Here is a 21940-nt window from a genome sequence, read left to right on the forward strand (position 1 = left end):
ATTTTCTTTATTCTCTTTCTCTAAAACCAGAGATGAAAAAACTGTTCTTTGAGCAGACAAAATTACAGGAAAGGAGGTTGCCTAACATTAGCAACCCTATTAAGGGACTGAATTTCATTAGCCTGTGTTGTGTATTCCTCAATAAAATGAAATATATTTCTGTGTTCACTGTCTTACAGAGAAGATGTATATCTCGGGGAAAAACTCGCTTTTAGTTTACTTTTTTAAAAACAAATAGCTGTGAAGATACTGAAATACTATCAGTAACATGTCCCATTCATCAAATTCCTACTCCAGAATAAGATTTATTATGTTAGTTGCTTTTGATTGAAATCACACCTTCTTTTAAAAAATGTTTAATAAAATATTTCCTGCTACTTGAAAGTAAAGAGATCCTGCGTGTGTTCCATCTGCTAATATATCCATATATAAAAATGACAGTCACTAAGTACACTGTGTCAGTGGTGTGGGAGATGGCACCAGAAGTGATTTAAATTTAATGAATTTGACAAATGGTAAATTTCTAAGAAAAGAACAGCTTTGGTATCAGAAAGTGCAAACTGGTATGAAACTTTTAAAAACAAAATAAAAACTTTTAATGACAAAAAAAAAAAAAAGTAATAACATTGATTTTCCTCACATACAAGGCTGGTTTTTGAGTATTGTCCAAGAGGGATCTTTTCAGCAAGCTCGATAGTACAAGTCCCTGCAGAAGACTGATGGTGTGAGATGTCTCCTGGGCTCTGTAGTGGTTTGTGATGAACCATTTAGGAGTGAATGTTAATAATGTTTTTGTTACCTTCTGGCATATTTTGATATACTGTCCGCATACTCCCAAAATTGAGTTAATCATCTGCAATGGGTTTAATCATCCGAAAGTTAATTAAGATCTCTCTAGTCATGCATATATTGTATGTTTTCTCTGGACTTTCTTTACTTCTAGAGATAGGCCAAAAGTACTTAATGGATAATTTTTAGGATCCTGTAATATAGAGCAGTTGTTTATATCCTATCTACATGTCGTGCATATAAAAGTTATAAGCAACATTTTCATGCTGCAAAAGACTTCTGAAATAATCCTACATTGGATAACTACACAGCATGAACTCAGGTAACTGTTTTTCTTGGAGAGGAGAAGTGTATTGTGCATAGCCAGCAGCAGATGTGTCAACATCACAGAGATTTTACAAACAGAAATGTAGGCAAGTAGGAAAGCTTGTGGGTGGCATCCCTGCCCATGGGAGGTTCGACTAGATAATCCTTAAGGTCTCTTTCGACCCAAGTTGCTCTGCGATTCTTTGAAAGCTGGGTAACTCGAGGAACAGTAGGAAATGGAGAAAGTCTGCTAGGATATCCTCAATGGCTTTGAGGATTTGAATGATGCCAAAAATTTGAACTTGCAACCTTAAATCTATACTTGGAAGAGAAGAAAAAAAAAAAACAAAAAAAAAACAAAAAAAACCAAACAGAAATTTCCCTGATTCCTGTGACAAGCTATACAGGAATATGAAAATATTCATATATATATATATATATATATATATATATATGAAAAACATATAGTAGAATGAAACAGGAAGTGGAAGATCTGAGAGAAGAGGACTTTATCTAGTTGTTAGAATTATCCTTTCTTTTCTTGTTGCTTTGTGTGTTCTCAAATCCAGTTTTTTCCATCTCACCAGTAAAGGGGGCTGTGTGAACACAGGAGAGAGTGTCCTTGCCTCTAGTTCAATAACAAAAGCATGTTCCTGGGGGACAGATGGTTCACTAAAACTAAATTTCAAGCCTATTTCCCCCCAAAAAGTGCTGCTGGAAATTCTTAACAAGAGGTCTTGTGATTTTTTCCTAACCTCAGTTTGAAACACAACCAAACCAGCAGCAGGCATCCTGCACAGGAGCTCGCTGACGTGGTGGCTGACATCTGGCAGGCACTGAAGAACTGGAAACAGGCTCCTAGGGCAGGAAGTATCGTATGATATCACTTCTAGTTGTCAGCTTCACTTCTCATTCCTATGGTTAAAAAGTATCATTTCAGCCACTTCAAGGAGTCCAGTCAAGTGTGGAGAACTTCTGTAGGATAAAGGATACCGACGTGAAGACTAGCCATTGATGCTCATGTTGAAACATCTCCCAACGGTGTTAATCAGAGAGCCCTTAACTCTAAGCAGCCTGGAAAGTTTGCAGCCCTGTAATGAACAGAAATCACTTAGTGGGTTATTGTTCTATTTTACAGAGAGCTAAGACAAAAAGAGTTTTTTTTAGGCTCCTGATTTAGACAACTTGAAATCGAATCTGTCTTAACCTGAACTCTCAGAACTATTAATTCGAGACAAACTGTGCCATATAATTATGTTGGTTATCCCCCGTGATACAACATTGTCTGCTGAAGACACACATCATGTGAGTATAGCTCTTTCAAGCAATTATGGCCTGCATTGAAAATTATTGAAGCTTAACTAATTATCTTACTGAAACTCAAAAGGATAGAGCTCCTCCTCCACCTCTAAATTCCTTTTGTTCCTAGTGAATTTATGGGCACTTGAATCGATGGGATTTTTGCTACTGATTTCTGCAGATCCAGAGAACTACCATGGCTTGTTACTTATTGCCTTCTTCCACTTTCGTTTGGTCAATAAAACATATTTTGTAGTAATTCCTAGGTAAGGCAATGAAATCCGTGACTTACATTTCTTCTCTGAGTGTCACGGGAGGTATTTTTGTGTATATATTACATATCTTAGCATTATTGGTTTTGATGCTAATGCTTTTATTTGAATTTCAAGGCAGGTAAAAAAACTCATAAAGAGTGGCCTTTTTGCTCTCCTTATTTTAGGCAGAGTGGAAGTCCGGTGGTGGTACTTTCACTCAGAGTCTAGCATATGCTTGTTTTTCTGCTCCATGCTTGTGTACATTAAACAAATTTCATTTAGAAATGATCAGGTGCAAAACTAACTCCTGAAAGCAAAATAGCATTTTTTGCAAGTCTTGTAAAAATATCATATTAGTGGTTGGGATAATTTTATTTAAATGTACTGGGTTTATCACAGACAGTGAGTACACAGTACACTAATTATGCATTGAATATTCCTCCTCTTGTTTCAGCAAAAATAAGGCTTTGTGTCATCTTTAGGTACTCAGCATCAGTGTCTGAGAGATGATGGAATATTCTTTTCCATAAATACTTGAGAATTAAGTGATCATTCCAATCTGCCTGTTCACAACTCATCTGTTCTTGACTATCTGTCCAGATATGAAGATTTAAACCTTTTTAGCAAACTACTGACCACAAGCAATTCTCAAATTGTGTGTTCAGCTGTATTATTTAATAATTTATTAGATCACTTTGTGGATATTTTTGTAATGGAGGGAAAAAAAAAAAAGAAGGAAAATTGGAAAAGTAAAGTTTATTTTTACTTGACTAAAATATGATTTTTCTTTCCTCAAAGGTTTTAAATGCCTAACACTAAAGTAATGAGTGCTGATAGAAGCTATTATTCTCTTACGAAAGAAAACAGAAGTACGATCCCTACAGATAGCTACACGTGGGTGCTATCATCTCCAAAGCAATCATTTCTTGACTGGCCTGAAACACATTTCATTTGCTCCTGTGTTACCACCAGAGTAATTTTCCATGCTGTGAGCCCCTCTGAGTCATACCGCCTAGTGCACACAGCTCTCATTGTGTTAATGTTTTCTTTCTTCATTTTGGTTTTGTATCATCCACTGGTGGTCTCCTGAACGGAGGCCTTAAATCTGTTATACCTGCAAAACCTGCTGTATCGCATACTGTGGAGATAGCCTTCAGCACTAGGGATTTTTAATTCAGTCCCTAGCACCTTGGCTAAAATGAAATAGAAAATTGTCAAGCAATAATAAACTTTAGCTTCAGTAGAATTTATAATTAGTTTAACAAAACTAATTTTGTGGGCATCCTGGAAAACAGCTTGTCTTTTAAAAGATGGATCTTTGTGTGTCACCTTGGGAAATATGCCCATCAGTGCCAAGCGCTTGATGATGTACTGCACCAGAAAAGTCCTGGTGTGCTTATTTGACACACTTATCAGCTGTGGACCGCCTGCTCAACTTGTTACATAAATGTTCTCTTTGGCAGAGAGCATCAAGGTCAACCCGAGCCGTATCAGCAGTGTGATGTGAGTAGATGTGACCAGTGCTTGTATGACATTTGGTACCGGGCCCCTGCTCCTTTCCCCCACCCCACCCCCACACGTGGCACAACAGATTATTACTTTCCAGAGTAAAATCCATCGAAACAACAGGAACGTGCACTGGCTCTGTCACATTACCTAGAAATGGTGCACCTCGTGTCAGTAAAGAAGCCTGCAGGATGCTGTGCAGATAGTCAGCGTGTCCTGCCTCCAGGCGTTCTGCTGTTATAAAAAGAACTTATAAAAGAAGGAGGATGGTGTTTATTCTGCAGCACACGTGCCTTGTACATCACAGACAAATGTAAGTTGCTAAAGGCTGAAGCAAGAGATATGGGAATTCACAGGATTAATCTTGTTAACATTTTTAAATAACATCCTTTAAATCTGTTTGCATTTTTCTATCTTCCCCTCCCCCTCCTCTGACAAAAGTTTTTTTTTGTATCAGAAAAGCTCACAAGTGTGTTCTTTAACTTCTTTAAAGACTAATAGGACAATTGCATGTTTGCTTGGGTCTGGTGCCTGTCAGGTCAGCTTCAGACTACTGGAGGATCAGATCACTGTTGCTACAGTGACCGTCATTCTTCCAGCTCATCGGTGACTGTGTATGGCGTGTATAGAAATTTACCTCCTCCTTACTCCAGCAGGAAATCTGAATCTGGGATCATTAGATAATGCTATGTACAGGCTTTCTGTATCTCAAAAAGAGCTCTTCTCCCACATGTTACTGACTGCACCTACACTGGCATCCCATCTCACCGTGTGCTAGCACTCGGATGGAAGAAGGTCATGCCCTACAATGGAGCTTTCCACCACTTCTGTGTCCAGCCTTGGATGTATGGATCTTATGTCCCAAGATGTGATGCTATACTTCATCCAGAGGGCCAAATGAAGATTGTAGGAGAGAAATGAAACAAGAACTGAATAGTGGAATTAATTCACACAGATAATTGTTTTTAATTAAGGAAGGAAGGAAGAAAGAAAGATCCAGCAAAGAGCAAGAAGTATTTTGCAAAAAAGCCACAGTTTGATCTCTTAATCCTGATCCTTCAGATAGAGGTGAAAAATGCCTCCAGAAATTAGCCTGGGAACTAAAAATCATGGATACAGTAGAAAAACTGGTTGGCAGTGTTTTCTCTACACCATATCCTCTTTTAAGAGCTCACTGTTCTGTAGGCAGTAATTACGGATTTCTGGTCCCACAGTGTCTCAAACATTATCACCTCTATTTCTGCTAACATTTTCTTATGCTCCCTTGGTATCAACTGTCCTTTTCCTTGAAAAGGACTAATTCAATTAAATTAAAATCAGAGCGGTGATTCATGCTCTCAGTTTACCTTGGAGATTTAGAGCTGAAAAAGAGCTTACGTGCTTGAAAGCCCATATTTTTTTCCAGCTCTATCAATCAAAGATACCTTTGTAAACATTGTCTTGTTTAAATCCTTGGATCATTGCAAGCTACAGCAACATTGCACTACAAATACAAAGCATCACCAGAGATTTAGAGTTTATGCAATCTGAGATTACTGAGAATCCACTTTTGCTGTGTTTCATTAGCTTTATTTTTACTCAAAAATAAACAGGAATAAGTTTTATGTGGACCTGATATAGCTGATAGGAGGTTGCAGAGGGGATGGCAGCATGTCTGGCTTGTGGTGAGCTAGCCTTAATTATTCAAACAGCAGTCACTGCTCTCTCCCTCCTCCTTTGCCCTCCCTTTGGCTGTACTATTTCCATTGTTTATCGGCATCTGTTACTGCCAACGTCTGCCTGCGACTGGTACAGATAAGCTGGGCTGCTGGATCCCAGGCAGGGAGCCATAGATAGGGAGAGAAGAACAGCTCTGTTATTGTCCATTTACTAGAAATTAATTATCATGATATAAAAGAATAAAAACTGCTCAGCAGCTTTATTCGTCAGTAATTTATCTGATAGCTGTAATCTAAAGATACTGAAAGTGCAGTGAAATAATAACTTCTGAATATCTATATTTGTAATACTGAACCTTGTATGAGCTTTTCCAAGTCCTAAGTGGTAGAGAAATATGTTACTAGAGTCAAAATCATTGAAATTGTAAATACGAAGTGTCAGAGTAGCTAGGATTTTACACTGTTTGTTCAGCCTTTCCCTGAACTGAAGAAAGGAGTGCTGAATTTTGATATATAGAATCACCTTTGTGCTTTCTCCATTAAAACTCCAAGGAGTATTCCATATTTCTAGGTTATTTTCTTAATTTTTACTTTGTGAGGGAAAAAATTAACATATTTTTTACAATGCTGAGTTAAAGCCTGGGGATAAAAATCCTGCTGTGTTTCATTAAGGGATTATTTTAGGTTGTATGTATATGACAGTAAACCTGAGAAACACTATTCATAACTAATCTTTTATTGGTCTGATGGCAACGTCTGTATTAGGGAATGAAATGGGGTCAGGAAGCACTCTTTAGAGTGTATGTCTTGGTTTGTGTTCCTACAGGGAAGCTCACTAACCCTCTCTCTGAAAACCAGATGCCTTCTTCCACAGTACTTATTGGGCGTTATTTCCATGCTGTCTCCACCTTGGTGTGGTGTATGAAACTGGTGGCTGGTTTAGGCCAAAATCATGCCACAGAGTACATAAATGAACAGCATGCTTACAGGGTGATCACAGGACATCCTGAACCTGTGCCTTGGCCTTGTTTTGCCTGCTGGTGTAGATGCTACCTGCTGTGCTAGGTGTTACAGATATGCAGAACAGAATGATAGTCCTGAAAACTTACCTCTAACACAGAAGAGAAACAGCAGACAGAAACAGCTTTACATGGAGCTACTGAAGCAGTATTGGGCAATAAGAGCCGCAGCAGTTGTTTCACCATGCAGGGATTAGTAGGGTTCAGTTCAGAAATGGAGACATCTGCATTGTGGGCCACTACATCTGTATGGATCATTCTGAGCTCCCATTGTTGTGAATGAAGAGATAAAGGAACTTCCTTCTCTTGTAAAGGGAACCCTAGTGACTACCTGGGCTCCATGGTCTGCGTAAATATTTTGCCAGAAGCCATTTCTTTATTTATTAGAATTTGAGTCTGCAAAGTGCTTAGATGAAGAAGTGTTTTCTTTAAATACAGTTGTAATCAGGGTACTCATGGGCAGCTCTTACTCCCAGAACAGTATGTGCATGAAGAAAAACAGAAAGAGTTTTAGCTCCACACTCCAAACACATTCTTTGCAAGTAATGAAAATCTAGATGCATATTAAGAATTAGTTTGGAAAAAAACGTCTGGAGGTGTCCCATTCAACCATCTGTGCAAGCAAAGCCAATTTCAATGTTAAATCAGGTTGCAAAGTGCTTTTTCCTGTAGTCAGGCTTTTAAAAACTTCAAGGGTGGAGGCTGCTTGACAATTCTGTGCAACCTGTGAGAGTGTTCAACCACTCATAAGGGATTTTTTTCTTTAACACAACAGGAATTTGCCTTGCTATGCTCTCAGCCTCATCATATGTTGTGTCTACAGTCTGCAATCATCAGGGTGTTCCTGCTCTGGACACTCTCCAGTTCTCCCAATATCTCTCTTTTACTGGGGAGTCTAAAACCGGACACAGTACTCCATGTGTCCTCAGGAGTGATGAGCAGGGGGAGTGATCATGTCCCTTCACGTGCTGGTTATGCCCATGCTAATGCACTGTGCCGTGTAATTATCATAGGAATAAGTAACATGGATTTTCAAAGGTCATTTTAATCAGCATGTTAAGCTTCCTGCATATAGAAGAAGAAAGTGATAAATGTAAATATTTCAGTTGATTTTCTGTGTGGGGAAAATGCAGTCGTATTAATGCATTTATATATTCTAATAATAAATGTCATCATTTTAATTTATTATCAGATACAGCAAAGTGGATGTCAGTATAATGAACAGCTACACAGTACTAAATGTTATTCATTCAGATATTTAATCCTTTGTACCTCTTTGAGTTGGTTAAATAGCATACTAGTAGTTGAACAGAGAACTGCTAATGTTACTATTTTGTAAAAATCCATTTAAAAGGACTTTTTTCCTTTTTCCTTTCTTTTTCTGCCTCTCATGGGCACCAAAAATTCAAGGCATCCCAGGTAAATAGGTAGTTGAAATAGCTGAAAGAATGACATGGTTAAGTTTGCCCAGTGAAGACATCAATATTAAAAATGGCCTAGGAATTTAGCATATTTATTTGTTAGGAACCTGGCCTAAAACAACTTGCATCATAAGTCCAGGAAATCTAGGGTGCAAACATGGAACTTCAAGTGTGTATAATGTACTTAATCCAAGACCAAAATGTCAGAAATTGATCTCACCAATATTATTTTGCCTGCTATGTGCTGACTTCACCATTCCAATATGGTTCCTAATTAGGCATTGATGTTTACAGACTTTGTTTCATTGATTTTCAAGCCTCCTATTCTTCAGCAAAATACTCTTAAAATGTGGAACAACCTTCCTGGGTAAGTAATAAATATCTGATCTCTTGTGTCTTCTAAAGCAAGCCTTGTCAAAGAGAAAAATCAGTCACTGAAGCAGATGGGATGACTAATATATGACTAATATATCTTTGCTTTCTCTCTTTTTTTCTTTTTTTTTTTTTTTTTTTTCCCATGATTAAGGTGTGTATAGACATCTTGAATATACAGTTTTCCATATAAAAAGCTGCTATTAAGGCCATGAAGAGATTTTCAGGGATTAGCAAGTGCAGTCTGAGACTTTCTGCATTACTTAATACACTGTCTCTGTATTTCAGTGGATTGAATAGTTTTTTTTGTCTCTTTCCAGAGTTTCACCATGAAAGCCGTCAGTGCTTCTGACTCGGTAAGAACAGTTTTTTCCCATGTGATACTTATCCTGTTGATTTTAACAGAAACACACTTTTATTGCACTTGGAGATATGCAGAATGCATCTAAAGAGCAGTGAATTTGCTCAGTCTTGGCATCTTCATTCTCAAGAGCCTTTTCAAAATGTAAATTAGAGACAAAGACTACAGAAACAGAAATTTTAGAGCACATGCTAATTGCAGAAATCTGAGATGGCTTCTCTGAATGGTAGGTTGTCAGTCAGGCTTGCATTAATGTGAGCTCTAAGGATTTGTATTGCTCGCTCAGAGTAGCTCAAGAGGAAACATGAACCTTTGCACTCAGAGGAACTGCAGAGCTAACTCCCAACTCCATCCTCTTGCTCCCAAAGCTCTTTTAGTTATTGTGATCTTGTTAGCATAATTCAGCAACTTTAAAAATGAATCCTATGCAGATCAGCTAGTCAGGAAATGAAATGGTGTTTCTTACACTTCAAAATTGTAGCATTACACAGTGATCTAAATTATCAGAAAGCTGTGGGGTAATCCAAGCGGTTTTAGGCTTTTTCAGATGACTTTTTCTGAATGAATAAATTTGCATAATAACAAACTAACAAACCAAACCAAAGCAAGAATGCTTCAAAATCCCATAGTCAATACTTGCTTTCTGAGCTCTAGGTTTGTAAATATATCTTTTTTTTTTTTTTTTTTTTAATGGGCAAGTAGTAACTTCATGTAAAGAAAGTTCATCGTTTAGGTAGACTAACTATATTCAGGTAGTCATGTTTGTAAAGGTAATTAGATTTTAGAGTTCATTAGAAATGAAAACATGATGAGATAGTCAAGCAAATGAGTGGTGAGATGAGGTGTTATAGTCAATGTTTGAAACACTCAAAGATGTGTCTAGGCAGAGCTCATTGCTACCAACATACTGCTGTCCTACATTGTAATTGTAAAAGAGACCCAGGCTGTCATTGCTTTGAAATGTCAGGGCTGTTTATCAGTTGTTTGTCCCTCCTGCAGGTGGAGGCTGCCAGGAGCAGTGGCAATCAGGGCCTGGCCCCCTCTGGGGCAGTTCTCCATTCTCTACTGCTCACAGCCTTGCTTGAGCAAGGCTTGCAAGTTTTCAGGGCTGTCTTGTGGTCCTGATTATCGTGCTTTGTTCTCTTGACAAGGACATTTCAGGAATTGTCTATTGACATAAAAACAAACAGGCTATTCTTACCAGCTGATGGCAGAGCAGCGAGTCATAGCGCAGCTGCTTTGGCTTTGCAAAGAAATGGAGGTGTGAAAATTTCTGGGAAAATGACAATAGTGGGCAACAGCGGGTGAAACTCCTGATCTGACTCAGAGCAAACCATAGACTGCCAAGCTGCTGTCAGCATCCTTGCACCAGTCTTTTAGGAATTATATATCCGGGAACGAGATAAATCAGTCCAATTTAAATCATGCAGGGAAAGGCTCAAGCTGAGAAGCAACTATGGGGGTTTGGCTCTCTGTTTCTATAGGATTATAATAAATCTTTCCATTAAATTTCCTTCTTAAGACTGCCTCCTGTACAGAAGACAAAGAGCACAGTGGTTGGTAGCACAATAGACATCATGTGGCTGGAATGAGGACATAAACATAAGTTCTGGGAAAGAGCAGGACAAAATGTCCTGCTGGAAAGAAACATGGATGGAGGAGAGAAAGGGATGTCTCTCACATTCTGCAGATGTACAAAATAGTTTCACTGTCTTCTGCAAGAAGCAAATGTACCAGGAATGTTCTCAGAGAGTTAGGTCCTGCAACAGGAATTCTTCCCTTCAGCAGCTCAGTAGTTTTCTTTGTGTAAGAGGGCAGAGTAAGGTCCTCCAAAACTAATTTGGCTAAACAGTAAGCCATGAGAGTTGTTTCTGTATTCTGCCTGAGACCTCTGAATACCAGTGTGTGATTTTCCTTCATATAGCATTGGTATGTGTGAGATTTGTGCCCTGGAGTGAGCACTAGAGAAGGTACTAATATATATGGAATTATGCAACACAGGAGAGAAATGTATAGTGGAGAAAACTGCCAGGCAGAGCAGGTGAGAGCAAATGTTAACAGCAGCAGAGTACTGGAGGATCATAAATGTTGTACGTGTATTTATGCTTCTGGCTTGTGAGTCTGCCACTGCCAGCTGAGCTGCACAGTGGGGATGAAAATAGCACGTGTACACATGCATGGTTCAGCAGAATTTGGGACATCTCTAAGTCAATCTCTGCCTTCCTGTACACAGTGAGAGGGCTTACGTAATCACTGCAGAGATGGCAAGAGACGTAAGGCAGAAGATGCTTTCTGAGGAGGATGAAAGGTGAACTGAGATGACAGACATGAACTTTTCTGGCTCATAAAAACAGTGGAAAAGGAGACGTCTTCAGCAACAGCAAGTCGAACTTATGCAAGGACACGGAAAGGGGATGTTGGAAGAAACAGGCAACAGAACAAGAATGATGAGACCCAAGAGAAATTAGCTTAGGGGTATAAACTAAACCTGGAGAGGTGGCGCAGTTTGCATTAGCAAAAAAAAAAAAAAAAATACAAGAAAGGAAGAAAGGTGAAACAGGATGGAAGTTTTTTGGAATGGGTTGAGAAATGACTAGGAAATTAGAAATAACATTTCTTTCCCAGGATGTGTTCTCTGTTTATTTCTTGCAAGCTCAGGATTATTCTCACTGCTTTCAGGTGTAATATGAAGCACCCTTTGGACATGTAGTGGATGACTGACATCTAGAAAGGATTTGAACCACATGGTAGAGGAAAATCAGCAGTCGACCCCAAACTGTTTTTTTCCCTGTATTCTGAGTGAGCTCCAGGCCGAAGACTAACATCACATTATCATAAATAATCACTTTTTATCTCTGAGATTAGGTTTCCTTTGGTACCACAGTCATGGTACCCCAGTCATGGTACCACATAGGCCATATCCTAAAATTCATACTAACATCAGTCAACGTTGTTGACAGGAAAGACATAAAATAGAAAAATTGAACTATCGTTTAGAGTCTGTTTTGTCATTTTGTATTTGTTTGTTTTGGTGGTGTGTTTGTTGTTTTTTTTTTTCATGCTCTTAGTGCTTTTTTTTTCAAGTATATATCCTTTTTAAAAATGATTTCACTTTAATTTATGCTGTACTATCTTTCAAAAAAATCTGGATTGCAGATATTTTAGGGGAAGTTGTATTTATAAAGATATGTGCTGTGGCTTTTGCAGTTAATTTAAATATCTGTCTCATTCATTACTTTTGTAAAATTTTGGGTTTTGCCGATCAAAATTTGGTGAAAGTTTGGGCAGAACATGACTCATTTATATTTTTAAATAAAATTTATCTTGCTGTTTTAACTTGAAGATCTATTTGGTATTTCACTTAAGCATAATCTTAGGTACCTGGGATCCAGCTGAGCAGTTATCACGCTGCCCAGCTGGGGGTGTGATGTGAAAGATCTTCTCTGGAGCCCTCTGACAGCAGCCATGAACATCTCAACAGATAAATCTTAAAAGGACTGTCAGATAGGAAGTGCAGTTGTAGAGGCCCGACAGGAAATTTTGTTAATTAAAGCAATGCATCATTTAGAAATATGATGAGGGACTGCTGCCTATAACTCCCAAAGTGATGTTTTGTTTGGGTGGCTGGGGAATGACCTGATGTTAGTGAGTATGGCAAGGACAGAATGCATGTTGTGCTCTGTGGTTGTTACTCATAAGGGGTGAGCCTAAAAAGAGAATAGTATCTGTCCTAATGTTGGACAATCTGAGGGTAAAATCAAGAAAATGAAAGCTCTTTGGCATCTCAGAAGGTCTGCTGCTCGGAGATTTTGTAATGTATTTTTCCTCCTCAAAGGTGGTGTCTTTGAGGCTGACCAAAAGCACACTCATACTACTAGAGGAAGCCCCTCTGTCTTCAGCAAGGATTGTATCAGATCCCTCTCTTATATGTTGATCATTTCCTCAAAATCAGAATCACTTGCTCTGAGATGTCCTTGCCAAAGACATCCTTAAGGAATTCTCTTCATTTTTCTGGGCCAGTAGTTCAAAATTTTTGACCGCTACCACTTTTCATCCCATCACCTGTCTTCATATTTACTTATTTACAAAAAGAAAGAAAATTCACAGCAATATTGTGGTAGAATGGGAGAAAAAGGATATTCTAGAAACCTTGTCTCTTCTATGAGAGTAATGCAAAATATAGTTGGCATGGCATATTTATTGAATCATAACTTTAATGGTTATTTTACTCACCTCATAACTTCTATTACATATGATTACTGAATGAATTGTGCATTAATGCTGCTGCATTGCCATGAGCCGACTGTAATCAAGCATTTTCTTTTAGACCACCAGAAGGAGCTGTTGAATTCAGAAAGGCTTTCTTTCGAAGCAGGAATTCCTTGTACAGCAGTGCAAGCAGTAGGATAATGGAGCAGGCAAGCAGCCTTTCTTGCAGTGTCCTGCTCTGAAACACAGCAAAAGTTCTCGTTTAGAGTCTGCATCATTTTCTGTTCCACTGTCTTGTCATAAGCAAAACTGATTTCACGGGGTTTAAGATGCTTAAGGGAGAGATTTCAGGCATAATTCCTTGAACATATACTAGCAAATACTATCCAAATCCAAAGAGATGGGAAATTCATTGAGGCAGGTTTAAGCAGATATTTTCAAAGCACAAGGAGTGTGAAAGCTTTCCATTTTCCATTAGGTCAGCTGGAAGATGTTAGGCTAAAAGACCCGCAAAACACTTCAGAGGGGCTAGAGGCAGCATCTGCAAGGATAAATAAAACCTGAAATTCCACTTACCACAGCTCGCTGGCAATTAAAATGCACCAAACCACTGTTATTATGTGTTTTCTGAGTTGATGTGAAAATGTGCAATTATTTGTTTTTAGTCCAGTACAGGTGTCTCATTATCAGATTCATAAAATGAGGTATTGGGATTCCTAAGTGGCCTTCTCTCTATGAGCTTTGCGCTTTTGACCAGAAAAAGTTAAGCCAATGGAGGGCAGATCATGTTGCTTCTGCCTATCTTCGTTTTACACTTCCTTTCATTTGACAGCAGCCTGAAAATGTATTGTTGGTGGCTTGTGGATGGCACATTCTGTGTTAGTGTGTGTTTGAATAAGCCTGAGGGACAGGACCTCAGATAAGACTGCCCACTGCCATTCAGAGCTTGCTGTGCTATTATAATGTTGGCCCTGTAGAAGAGTCACAATGATGGCCTGTAATACACTAGCAAGATGCAATAGTACATATATTTCACAGAGTAAAACCCATATTTGTCCATGGGAGGAGCAGGTACTAGCACAAAATAATGGTGTCTCAGTTAACGTTTCTTGTATGCCAGGACAGATAGGATCTGTTCTTTGGACAGATCTCGGGACTTATGTCTGCAATCGTTGTCATGTTGGGATATGCTTCTGGATCTGATTGTTTCTTTGGGAAGGAAGAACAGTGGGGGTGTTACCAAAGAGCAGGGTGCATGCTAACATATAAGTTAGAGGAAGCTCAGGGCAGACCTTATTGCTCTCTACAACTACCTGAAAAGAAGATGTGAGGAGCTGGGGTCGGCCTCTTCTCACAGCTAACAAGTGATAGGACCAGAGGGAATAGCCTCAAGTTGTGCCAGGGGAGGTTCAGGTTGGCAATGAGGCAACATTTCTGCTCAGAAAGAGCAGTCAGGCACTGGGACGGGTTGCCCAGGGAGGTGGTGGAGTCACCGTCCCTGGGGGTGTTCAAGGAGAGGTTGGACGTGGTGCTTGGGGACATGGCTCAGTGGGTGACACTGGTGGTAGGGGGGTGGTTGGAGCAGATGATCTTGGAGGGATTTTCCAACCTTAATGGTTCTATGATTCTAGGTGTGGGAAGGGAAGGGAAGGAAACGGAAGGGAAGGGAAGGGAAAATCAGTAGAGACTATTTCTGAGTATGCCATAAAGCAGTATTTGTCACTGAGCTCCCAGTTGTGATCTTCTGCGCAATTTGCTAAGTCAATATATTCAGCATATTGAGAGTATTTGTTTTAAAAAAATTTATTATGCATGTCTTTGGATTAACAGGAGGGGAAAATGTGTCTGAGGAATAACTTCTCTAAACACTTGAAGGTAGCAGTTCAGGCTTGTCTTAATATGCTGAACTTAATTTATAATGCACTGGTGCTCCAGAGACCTTGCTAGTACTCAGGCATAAGTTTGGGGCTGTACATAGAATAAATCAAATGTTGCCCTGAGGAGCTTACAGTATGAATGGTAACAAGACATGAAAAGCAGATATATATCACAGAGCATGAAGATACAACGGAGAAGGGAGAAGCTAAAAGGTAACGTGGAGAGGAGGAAAAGGTATATTGTGTTAGCTGAACATCTAGTTTGGAGGTTTCATATGTTGAGCTCTTTTCTCATTTCTTCTTACCATGATAATGTCCAGCCCTTGTTAAAGGTGAGGATCTTGTGCTAGGTGCTTTGCTGTGCAAGATGCAATCTGCAGGTGGACCCTGTCTCAGTGTTAATCGATAAGGTTGAGACCCAATATAAGGCAGCTGGAAAATGATTACAAAGAACAGGTGCAATAATCAATGAGTTAAATGTCAAAGCCACTTCTTTCTGAATTAATCAGTTCCATAATAAAATACATTTGTTGTTTTATTATGGTCAAGTCCTTCTTTATTATGTATGCAATGGGACTACTCCCAGGAGTAATTTGTACACAGCATTATATAAGTATAAATGCATTTAATTTTTTTGTTTGTAGCAGTATCTCACAGAAACTTTTTTTTTTTTTTTTTTTTTTCCAAAAACAGTTTAACATGCCCTCTGCTCTGTTTCTTGGAAGTGGAAATTAGTTACAGCAATCTAAGCATCTGTAATGACCTTGAACCCCAATTATTGTAATTTTCTGGAGTCATGAGACTGTTGATTAAAAATAGGAACAAGCACCACGCTCTGTGCACAGTAGCACAGGGGGCACTGAGACCATACCAGCCTAAAACTCACTTGTCTTCATGATACAGCTTTTCATCCCCAGAGCTCTCTATCAGTGTGGCACAAATTACTAGAGGACCTATCTCGACCTGAGCCTGACTGCCTGTGACAACTATAATTCATGGGAACAATGGCATTGCTGGCACTTGGAAGACAGTTTACAAGCTTGTCTTTCTCACAAAGGAAACTTTCTATTTCAGATTCCCAGTAAACCAGCACTTCAAATAAAAGAAAAACCATTGAGTTTATAAAACCAAAGCAAGCAGATACTTCATGTTATTTTGCCTCCACTTGGTCGACTTGTACTTGAATAGTGCTAAGAGAAACTACCTAGGTAGGTAAATGAAAGCAGACAAGAGGAAGTCAGCTGATGAGAGGCAAGAAGCACATTTCACCGTGCATGAGTCTCTTCAGGAATTCATAAGTATGTTACTATTGGTGTATTATTTACAAGGAGTTGAATCTTATTTTCTCTTTATGAAAATAATAGTAATTTTTTAAAAACTACTACATAATCATAACAAACAGAAGATTTGTCTGTCTAGCCAGCTCTGGCTTACATGACAAGACATCATTCTGTTCTTTAAAGGTGAGCATCAGATCTGTATGGCAGCGTTCATAGTGGGCTTCCTACAAAGTTCTCCTTTGTCATCTGACTCATGTTGAAGTGCTGGGAGTTAAGCTATGAGGCTATTGGGTTTTTGGGGTTTTGTTTGTTTATGGTTTTAAATAATAGTCTTGTGATGAGGCTTTTGTGCCCTCTAAACACTGGGGGCTTCACTCCTGCCAGTGCAGGCACTGAAGTACAGCAATCCACCCATATGCCATCATCAAAACGTTTGGGACATTCCTTAGCTTTTGCTTCTCTGTGGCTTCTTCTGGGCCATACATTATTAGAATAAATGAATTCTTACAGGGTCAGATTGTCAAGGCACTATTCCCTTTGGAGAGCTGTAGCATGTCTATTCTGTCCAGTGTCAGTACAATTATATGAAACAGTATTCACCTGTAAGAATAAAAGGTCCTCAAAATGGCCTCTTTCCAACACCATGGATGTTTTACTCATGGAACAGTTACTAATTAGTAGAATTCAGGACATTCTGATGGCCTTTTCATTCTACAACAAACATCTGCCTAGAGTCACAGATCAGACCCACAGAGCAAATAGGGGAAAGAAAATGCATCTTGGAACTCAGTCCAAAGATTTAATAGAAGTTTTCAAGGGATGTCTTGATCTCATGTCATATCGGCTCTCTGAAATGTCAGTGTATAGCCTCCCTCTCTTCAGTAAGTGGTGAGAAAGAGGCAGTTGCAGAGGCCAGTTGACCTGATCTTATTCCATCGGCAGGGTAGGAAATTGAGTGACTCGCTCGAACTACAGACTTATTTCTTGGAAGGATAAATACAGATGAGAGACATTTCCCAAACTAAGTCTGTTGTTTGCATGCTAGTACTGTTGTGTGATGGTATCAGGCAGAGCTGACTGCATCGGTTGTGTTCATCAGGGGTCTTCCACATGCAGTGTCTCTCATGTCATGTCATCATCAGAGCTCATGCATCTAGTCAAGAACTGTTAATGGTGGGGAGGAGGCTACTGCACTACTTGATTTGCCTTTTTTCTTTCTCCTTTTTAATTTTCCTTCCCCTAAGGGTAAATCTGCCTTACTCAGAGAGGTGAAAAGGTACTCTAAAGTGGCTGAGGTTCATGACTTGGTCCATTTTTCTCTCCTGTTGTGTCCCTCTGACCCTTTTGCCCTAGTCTTCAGATTTGACCATCTGTGACCATCGTTATCCAGCACTGTGCAGAGCAGGTCGTGTGACTGATCTCTTGGCACAGCCTGCGTGTTGCCTTGGCGGGTAGTGTGGGACGAAAAAAACACAATACTTGCCTTTTCTGTCTGAGGCTTGTTTATCTGCACAACATCCAGGCTACTGTGGGAGAGCTCTCCTCTTGGTGATCACTGGCAACCAAAAACGAATCAAATCAAGGCAAAGTTAGGGAAATTCTCCTATTCAAAGAGCTGCTCTAAAACAAAGCTGCGTTTTTGTGGTGCATTGTCCTGGCTCTGTGTGAGCCTTGTAAAGAGACAAAAGCAAGCAGGAAGGAAATCTCAGCTGCTTACTAAATGCCCTAATTTGATTTATTTTCTGCTCCCTTCCCCCACCCAAACTGTTCTGCTAACCTGTTAGTCCCAACTCAGACAAGTAAAACCAGCTAATCTGATTAGTCCTGACACACAGGAGCAAGGCTGCTGGGAAAAGCTGGACCCTTACAGCTGTTTCAGGCTTCAGCTTTGATCATAACATTATGGGTTTGCTGAACGTATAGTGCAGCGTGACAGGAGACTGGCAGCATGTACACAAGTGAGCAGTGTGGCCATCGCTGAAGATTTCTGCCCCGGGTCTGAGGCTACTGGAATACAAACCATGTTTCGGGTCACCTTCAATGTGGTGACAGAGAAAGTTACCTTCACCTTGGCAGCTTGCCCCTCCGTCACATGGAAGGTAAGCTCAGATATGCATCATGTAAAGCAGCTGGTGGCACAGCAAATTCGTATTTTACGTGTTTTTCCAACTGTAAGACATGTTTACAAAATTTTAAGGGGAGTAATAACATTTAAAGGGAACTGCACTGCAAAATGGCGTATGCACCACTGGTTGGAACTAGACAGACTAAATGGATCTGGTTTTAGAGAAGAGATTACTAGTTGCCTTTTAAAGCTTCTGTCTTTTGACTTTAAAATAGCCAAATGCACAGCCACTTTCCTCATTGTAGTCTGGAAATGCTACTGTATTTATATCGACAGCAAATGCAGAGAGGTATATAAGCACAAGCTATTAATTTCTGTAAGGACGGGGCAGTGTTTTGGGGAAATATTTCAAGCTTCCTAGATAACATAGGGATGACGAGGATTTGTCAACTTCACCAAGATACAATAACTTAGAAAAAAATGCAACCCTATAATAAAGGACTTGAAGGAAAACACAAATAATCAAACAAAAATCTAGACACGCAATTTACCTGGCATGTGATTGTGATAAAATTAGGCAGAAGCCAGAGCTGCTTTGCAGGTCAGCTGTTTCTCCCATTCAGAGATTCAGATCAGATCTTCATTTCTTTGAGACACACGTTCCAATCTCATCTTGAAGAGACCAGCATTGTCAGGATGAGATGAGACTAACATCGTTGCCTTTCCTTTCTTTACCAGTGCTTTCACTACAGTGCTGTTTGATAATACACCCACTCACTATCTTCTGAAGTGCTGCTTTAAAAACTTCATTTTAGAGTCAATTGCTTGCAGAGCAGTAACTGAAGGAACCTCACCTCCATCTGTTATTATGTATTTAAGATGAGAGCCAATTATGAGTAACTGGATAGTGTGACAGGGCAGGGTAGCTGCTCTTCCTTCAGCTCTGCATGATTCATTATGCTGCATAAGTAGTTGTCATATATCTCTGCTGTATCCCTTTCTCAGTTTTTGACCTGTCTTTTCTCTTGGCTTGTGAGGTAGACACTGCCCAGAAGGTGTTACTGCAAGCCCTTTAAAGTGCCTGGTACAGTGTGACCCCAGCCCAGCTCTGTACCATTTGCAGCATAAATCCTAAATAAAAATCAGCTGCCGGGGCAAAGTGTGTTTGGAGTAAAATTCACTTGAAATGAATTATACTGGATGCTTTCTTTCTGTGTAGGAGTTTACAGTGGTATTACTTCAGATTCCCTACTTATGAGGAAATCTTATCTTCCCAAAGTGAGTGTTCACTAAATGGTATTTCAAAAAATACAGTGGCCTTACCTACACTTGCTAATGGTATATTGGATTTTTATGCCTTCATATCAGAGTTGTGAGGACTTGCAACTCTGCCTTTGGGCTGCAAAGCATGTAGAGGAAGGAATTGCAATGGGAAGGGAGACTGGATCCTATCATGCTGTGCTTTTGCTACCTGGAAGTAAAAATATGTCAAAAAGTAGGTGCAACTGTATGGAATATATCCCAAAATGGGATGCCAAGCCAACAGATGGCTTTGGAGTAAAACTTACAAGCAAAACCAACCAAATAATCATCAACAACAAAATGCACATACACAAATCCCAATAATTTTAAAGTTAATTTTAAAAAGTCTTTGTAGAGGAAGGTAACATTTTTTTTGACCAACAATTCTTTTGTTGACAGTTGGAAAAATCCAACAAGGATTTGGGCACACAAGCCTTCTGTTTTCACAGTGGCAGGCTGATGAAAGATACTTCTTCCCTACAACCCTGCCTTGCTTATGTCCTTATATCAGCTAGAACAGCACTGGTACTGCAAGTTAATTTAAATCCTTTGAAGCTGAAAGAGGTCACATCACTGCTGGAGGAGGGAGGACAGAGACATGGACAGGAAGAATGGTACAAGTTTTGTCCCAAGTTGTTGTGTTTCTGCCCCACGCTATGAAGTTTTTATTCCTATCAGAAATTAGTTTATAGTTAGAAATATTGGTGAAAAAATATTAAGGCTGAAGCCTACTCTAATTATATGTATAATAATCATTTTTATGATATTTCAGAAACTGTGGGAGAAAGACGAGACTCCTGCTCTAGGCATTTCACGGTCTGTAGTGCATAAAGCTCATCGCTTTTGTCAAAATATTGTTTTGTAAAATCTAGTTTAATTAGTAGTGGGGGAGGGCGTGAGTACAGGAAGGCTTAGAGGGAGGTGACAGCTGAAAAGGGTGCTGACAAGTGCAAAGGGCTCGGAGTTGAACGTGTCTTTTCAAGTAGGCACCAGTGCTTGAAAACCAAAGGAAGAAGCATCTTTATAACAAACCGCAAGCATCTTTGTTCTGAAGCCTGGAGGAGGGGATGGGGCTGCTCTTTCTCACGTCTCCGTGTCAGTCTGCCTCCGCTCATTTGCCAGCTCCTCGGAGAGCAGCCTGCTGGTGCTTCTCGATCTGTTGACAGGCGCAGAGCTGATAGGGAGAGCAGGGGGCTGAGCACTGCGTGATATGTCTGGGTGACACAAATCGGGCTGTGGCTGCTATCAGCTTGGCCAGAGCCCCTCTTCAAAGGCCTTTTCAGGTAGTGCTTGTGTGAATCACTGCTGCACTTTCCATCCTTTGCTGCCAGCGTTAGGGGAGTCTAGAATTGCACCTCTTTGTGTCATATATCTGGCTTTAGGAAGAGATAACAAGATCATACAGCTATTGATACACCAACAAAGTCCTACCATTTCCTAACCAGGGAACAGACAGCATGCTGCTTAGATGAGTGCAATTCAAACTCACAGGGCACAACCAGCTTTAGTTACAGAATGCGCTCACTCGCTGAGGATTAGCTGCACGTGAATCCCATTGATTTCCTCTCACTGTTTTGTTGGATCCTGCCTGAACAGTGCAGGGGGGGGAAGCACCAAAAACTGCTGCTCTGTGCTTTTCTATTCAAGGCCAGGAAGTTCACTCGATGGGGATCAGCCTACCTCGGGATTTCTTGCCAATTCAGCCCTGCGCTTTGTCTGCCTGACATGGATATATGAATGAGCTGGGGCTGCTTTGCAGGCGGTTGGGAGCCAGCGCAAGCTTGATGCCAAATTTCAAAGGCTGCACAATGGCTCGCCCTCCCTGCCAGTTGCAGCCGTTGGGGCAGGGACTTGTCATTGGAACGGCTGCTGAGAAATGACGATGTAAACTCCTCCCTAGGGATGAGAGAACAACGCTCGAGTCCTACAACCCAAGCGGTATCTGTGATAAGAAAACCAGGAAAATCAGGGGCCCTGTGTTTTCCTTCTAAGCACAGGCCAGGGAGGGCAGGAGAGGAGGTGAGGCGTGGAAAGTAGGCAGCAGCAAGCAGCAACCTTCCTTGCTGCTGTTTCAAAAGCCTCAGCTGGGCTTACAGAGAACTTTGCTCTGGCCTGTGCTGAGAGAGTAAGTGCAGCTTGTTATTGCTTTGTTGTGGTGGTGCCTGGGTAACCCCCGGAGTCAAAAGCCACTGGGGTAAATGCAGTGCAAACAGCAAAGGGCC

General features: G+C 40.2%; 1 protein-coding gene across 2 annotated transcripts in view; it reads left to right on the forward strand.

Annotated features, from left to right (window-relative positions):
- Window positions 1-4245: 4245 nt before the first annotated feature.
- SPATA13 (spermatogenesis associated 13) overlaps window positions 4246-21940 on the forward strand; it is a 163716-nt gene continuing 146021 nt past the window's right edge. Inside the window, exons 1-2 of one of the 2 annotated variants that reach the window (XM_027469295.3) lie at window positions 4246-4467; window positions 8945-8980. In XM_027469295.3, coding sequence (XP_027325096.1) covers window positions 8954-8980 — 27 coding nt within the window. In that variant the 5' untranslated portion in view covers window positions 4246-4467; window positions 8945-8953. Of the gene's footprint in view, window positions 4468-8944; window positions 8981-18220; window positions 18451-21940 lie in introns of those variants that run through there. The other variant, XM_021274482.4, reaches the window with a different exon arrangement.

This window comes from Anas platyrhynchos, chromosome 1 (assembly GCF_047663525.1).
Source record: "Anas platyrhynchos isolate ZD024472 breed Pekin duck chromosome 1, IASCAAS_PekinDuck_T2T, whole genome shotgun sequence".
NCBI lineage: Eukaryota > Metazoa > Chordata > Aves > Anseriformes > Anatidae > Anas > Anas platyrhynchos.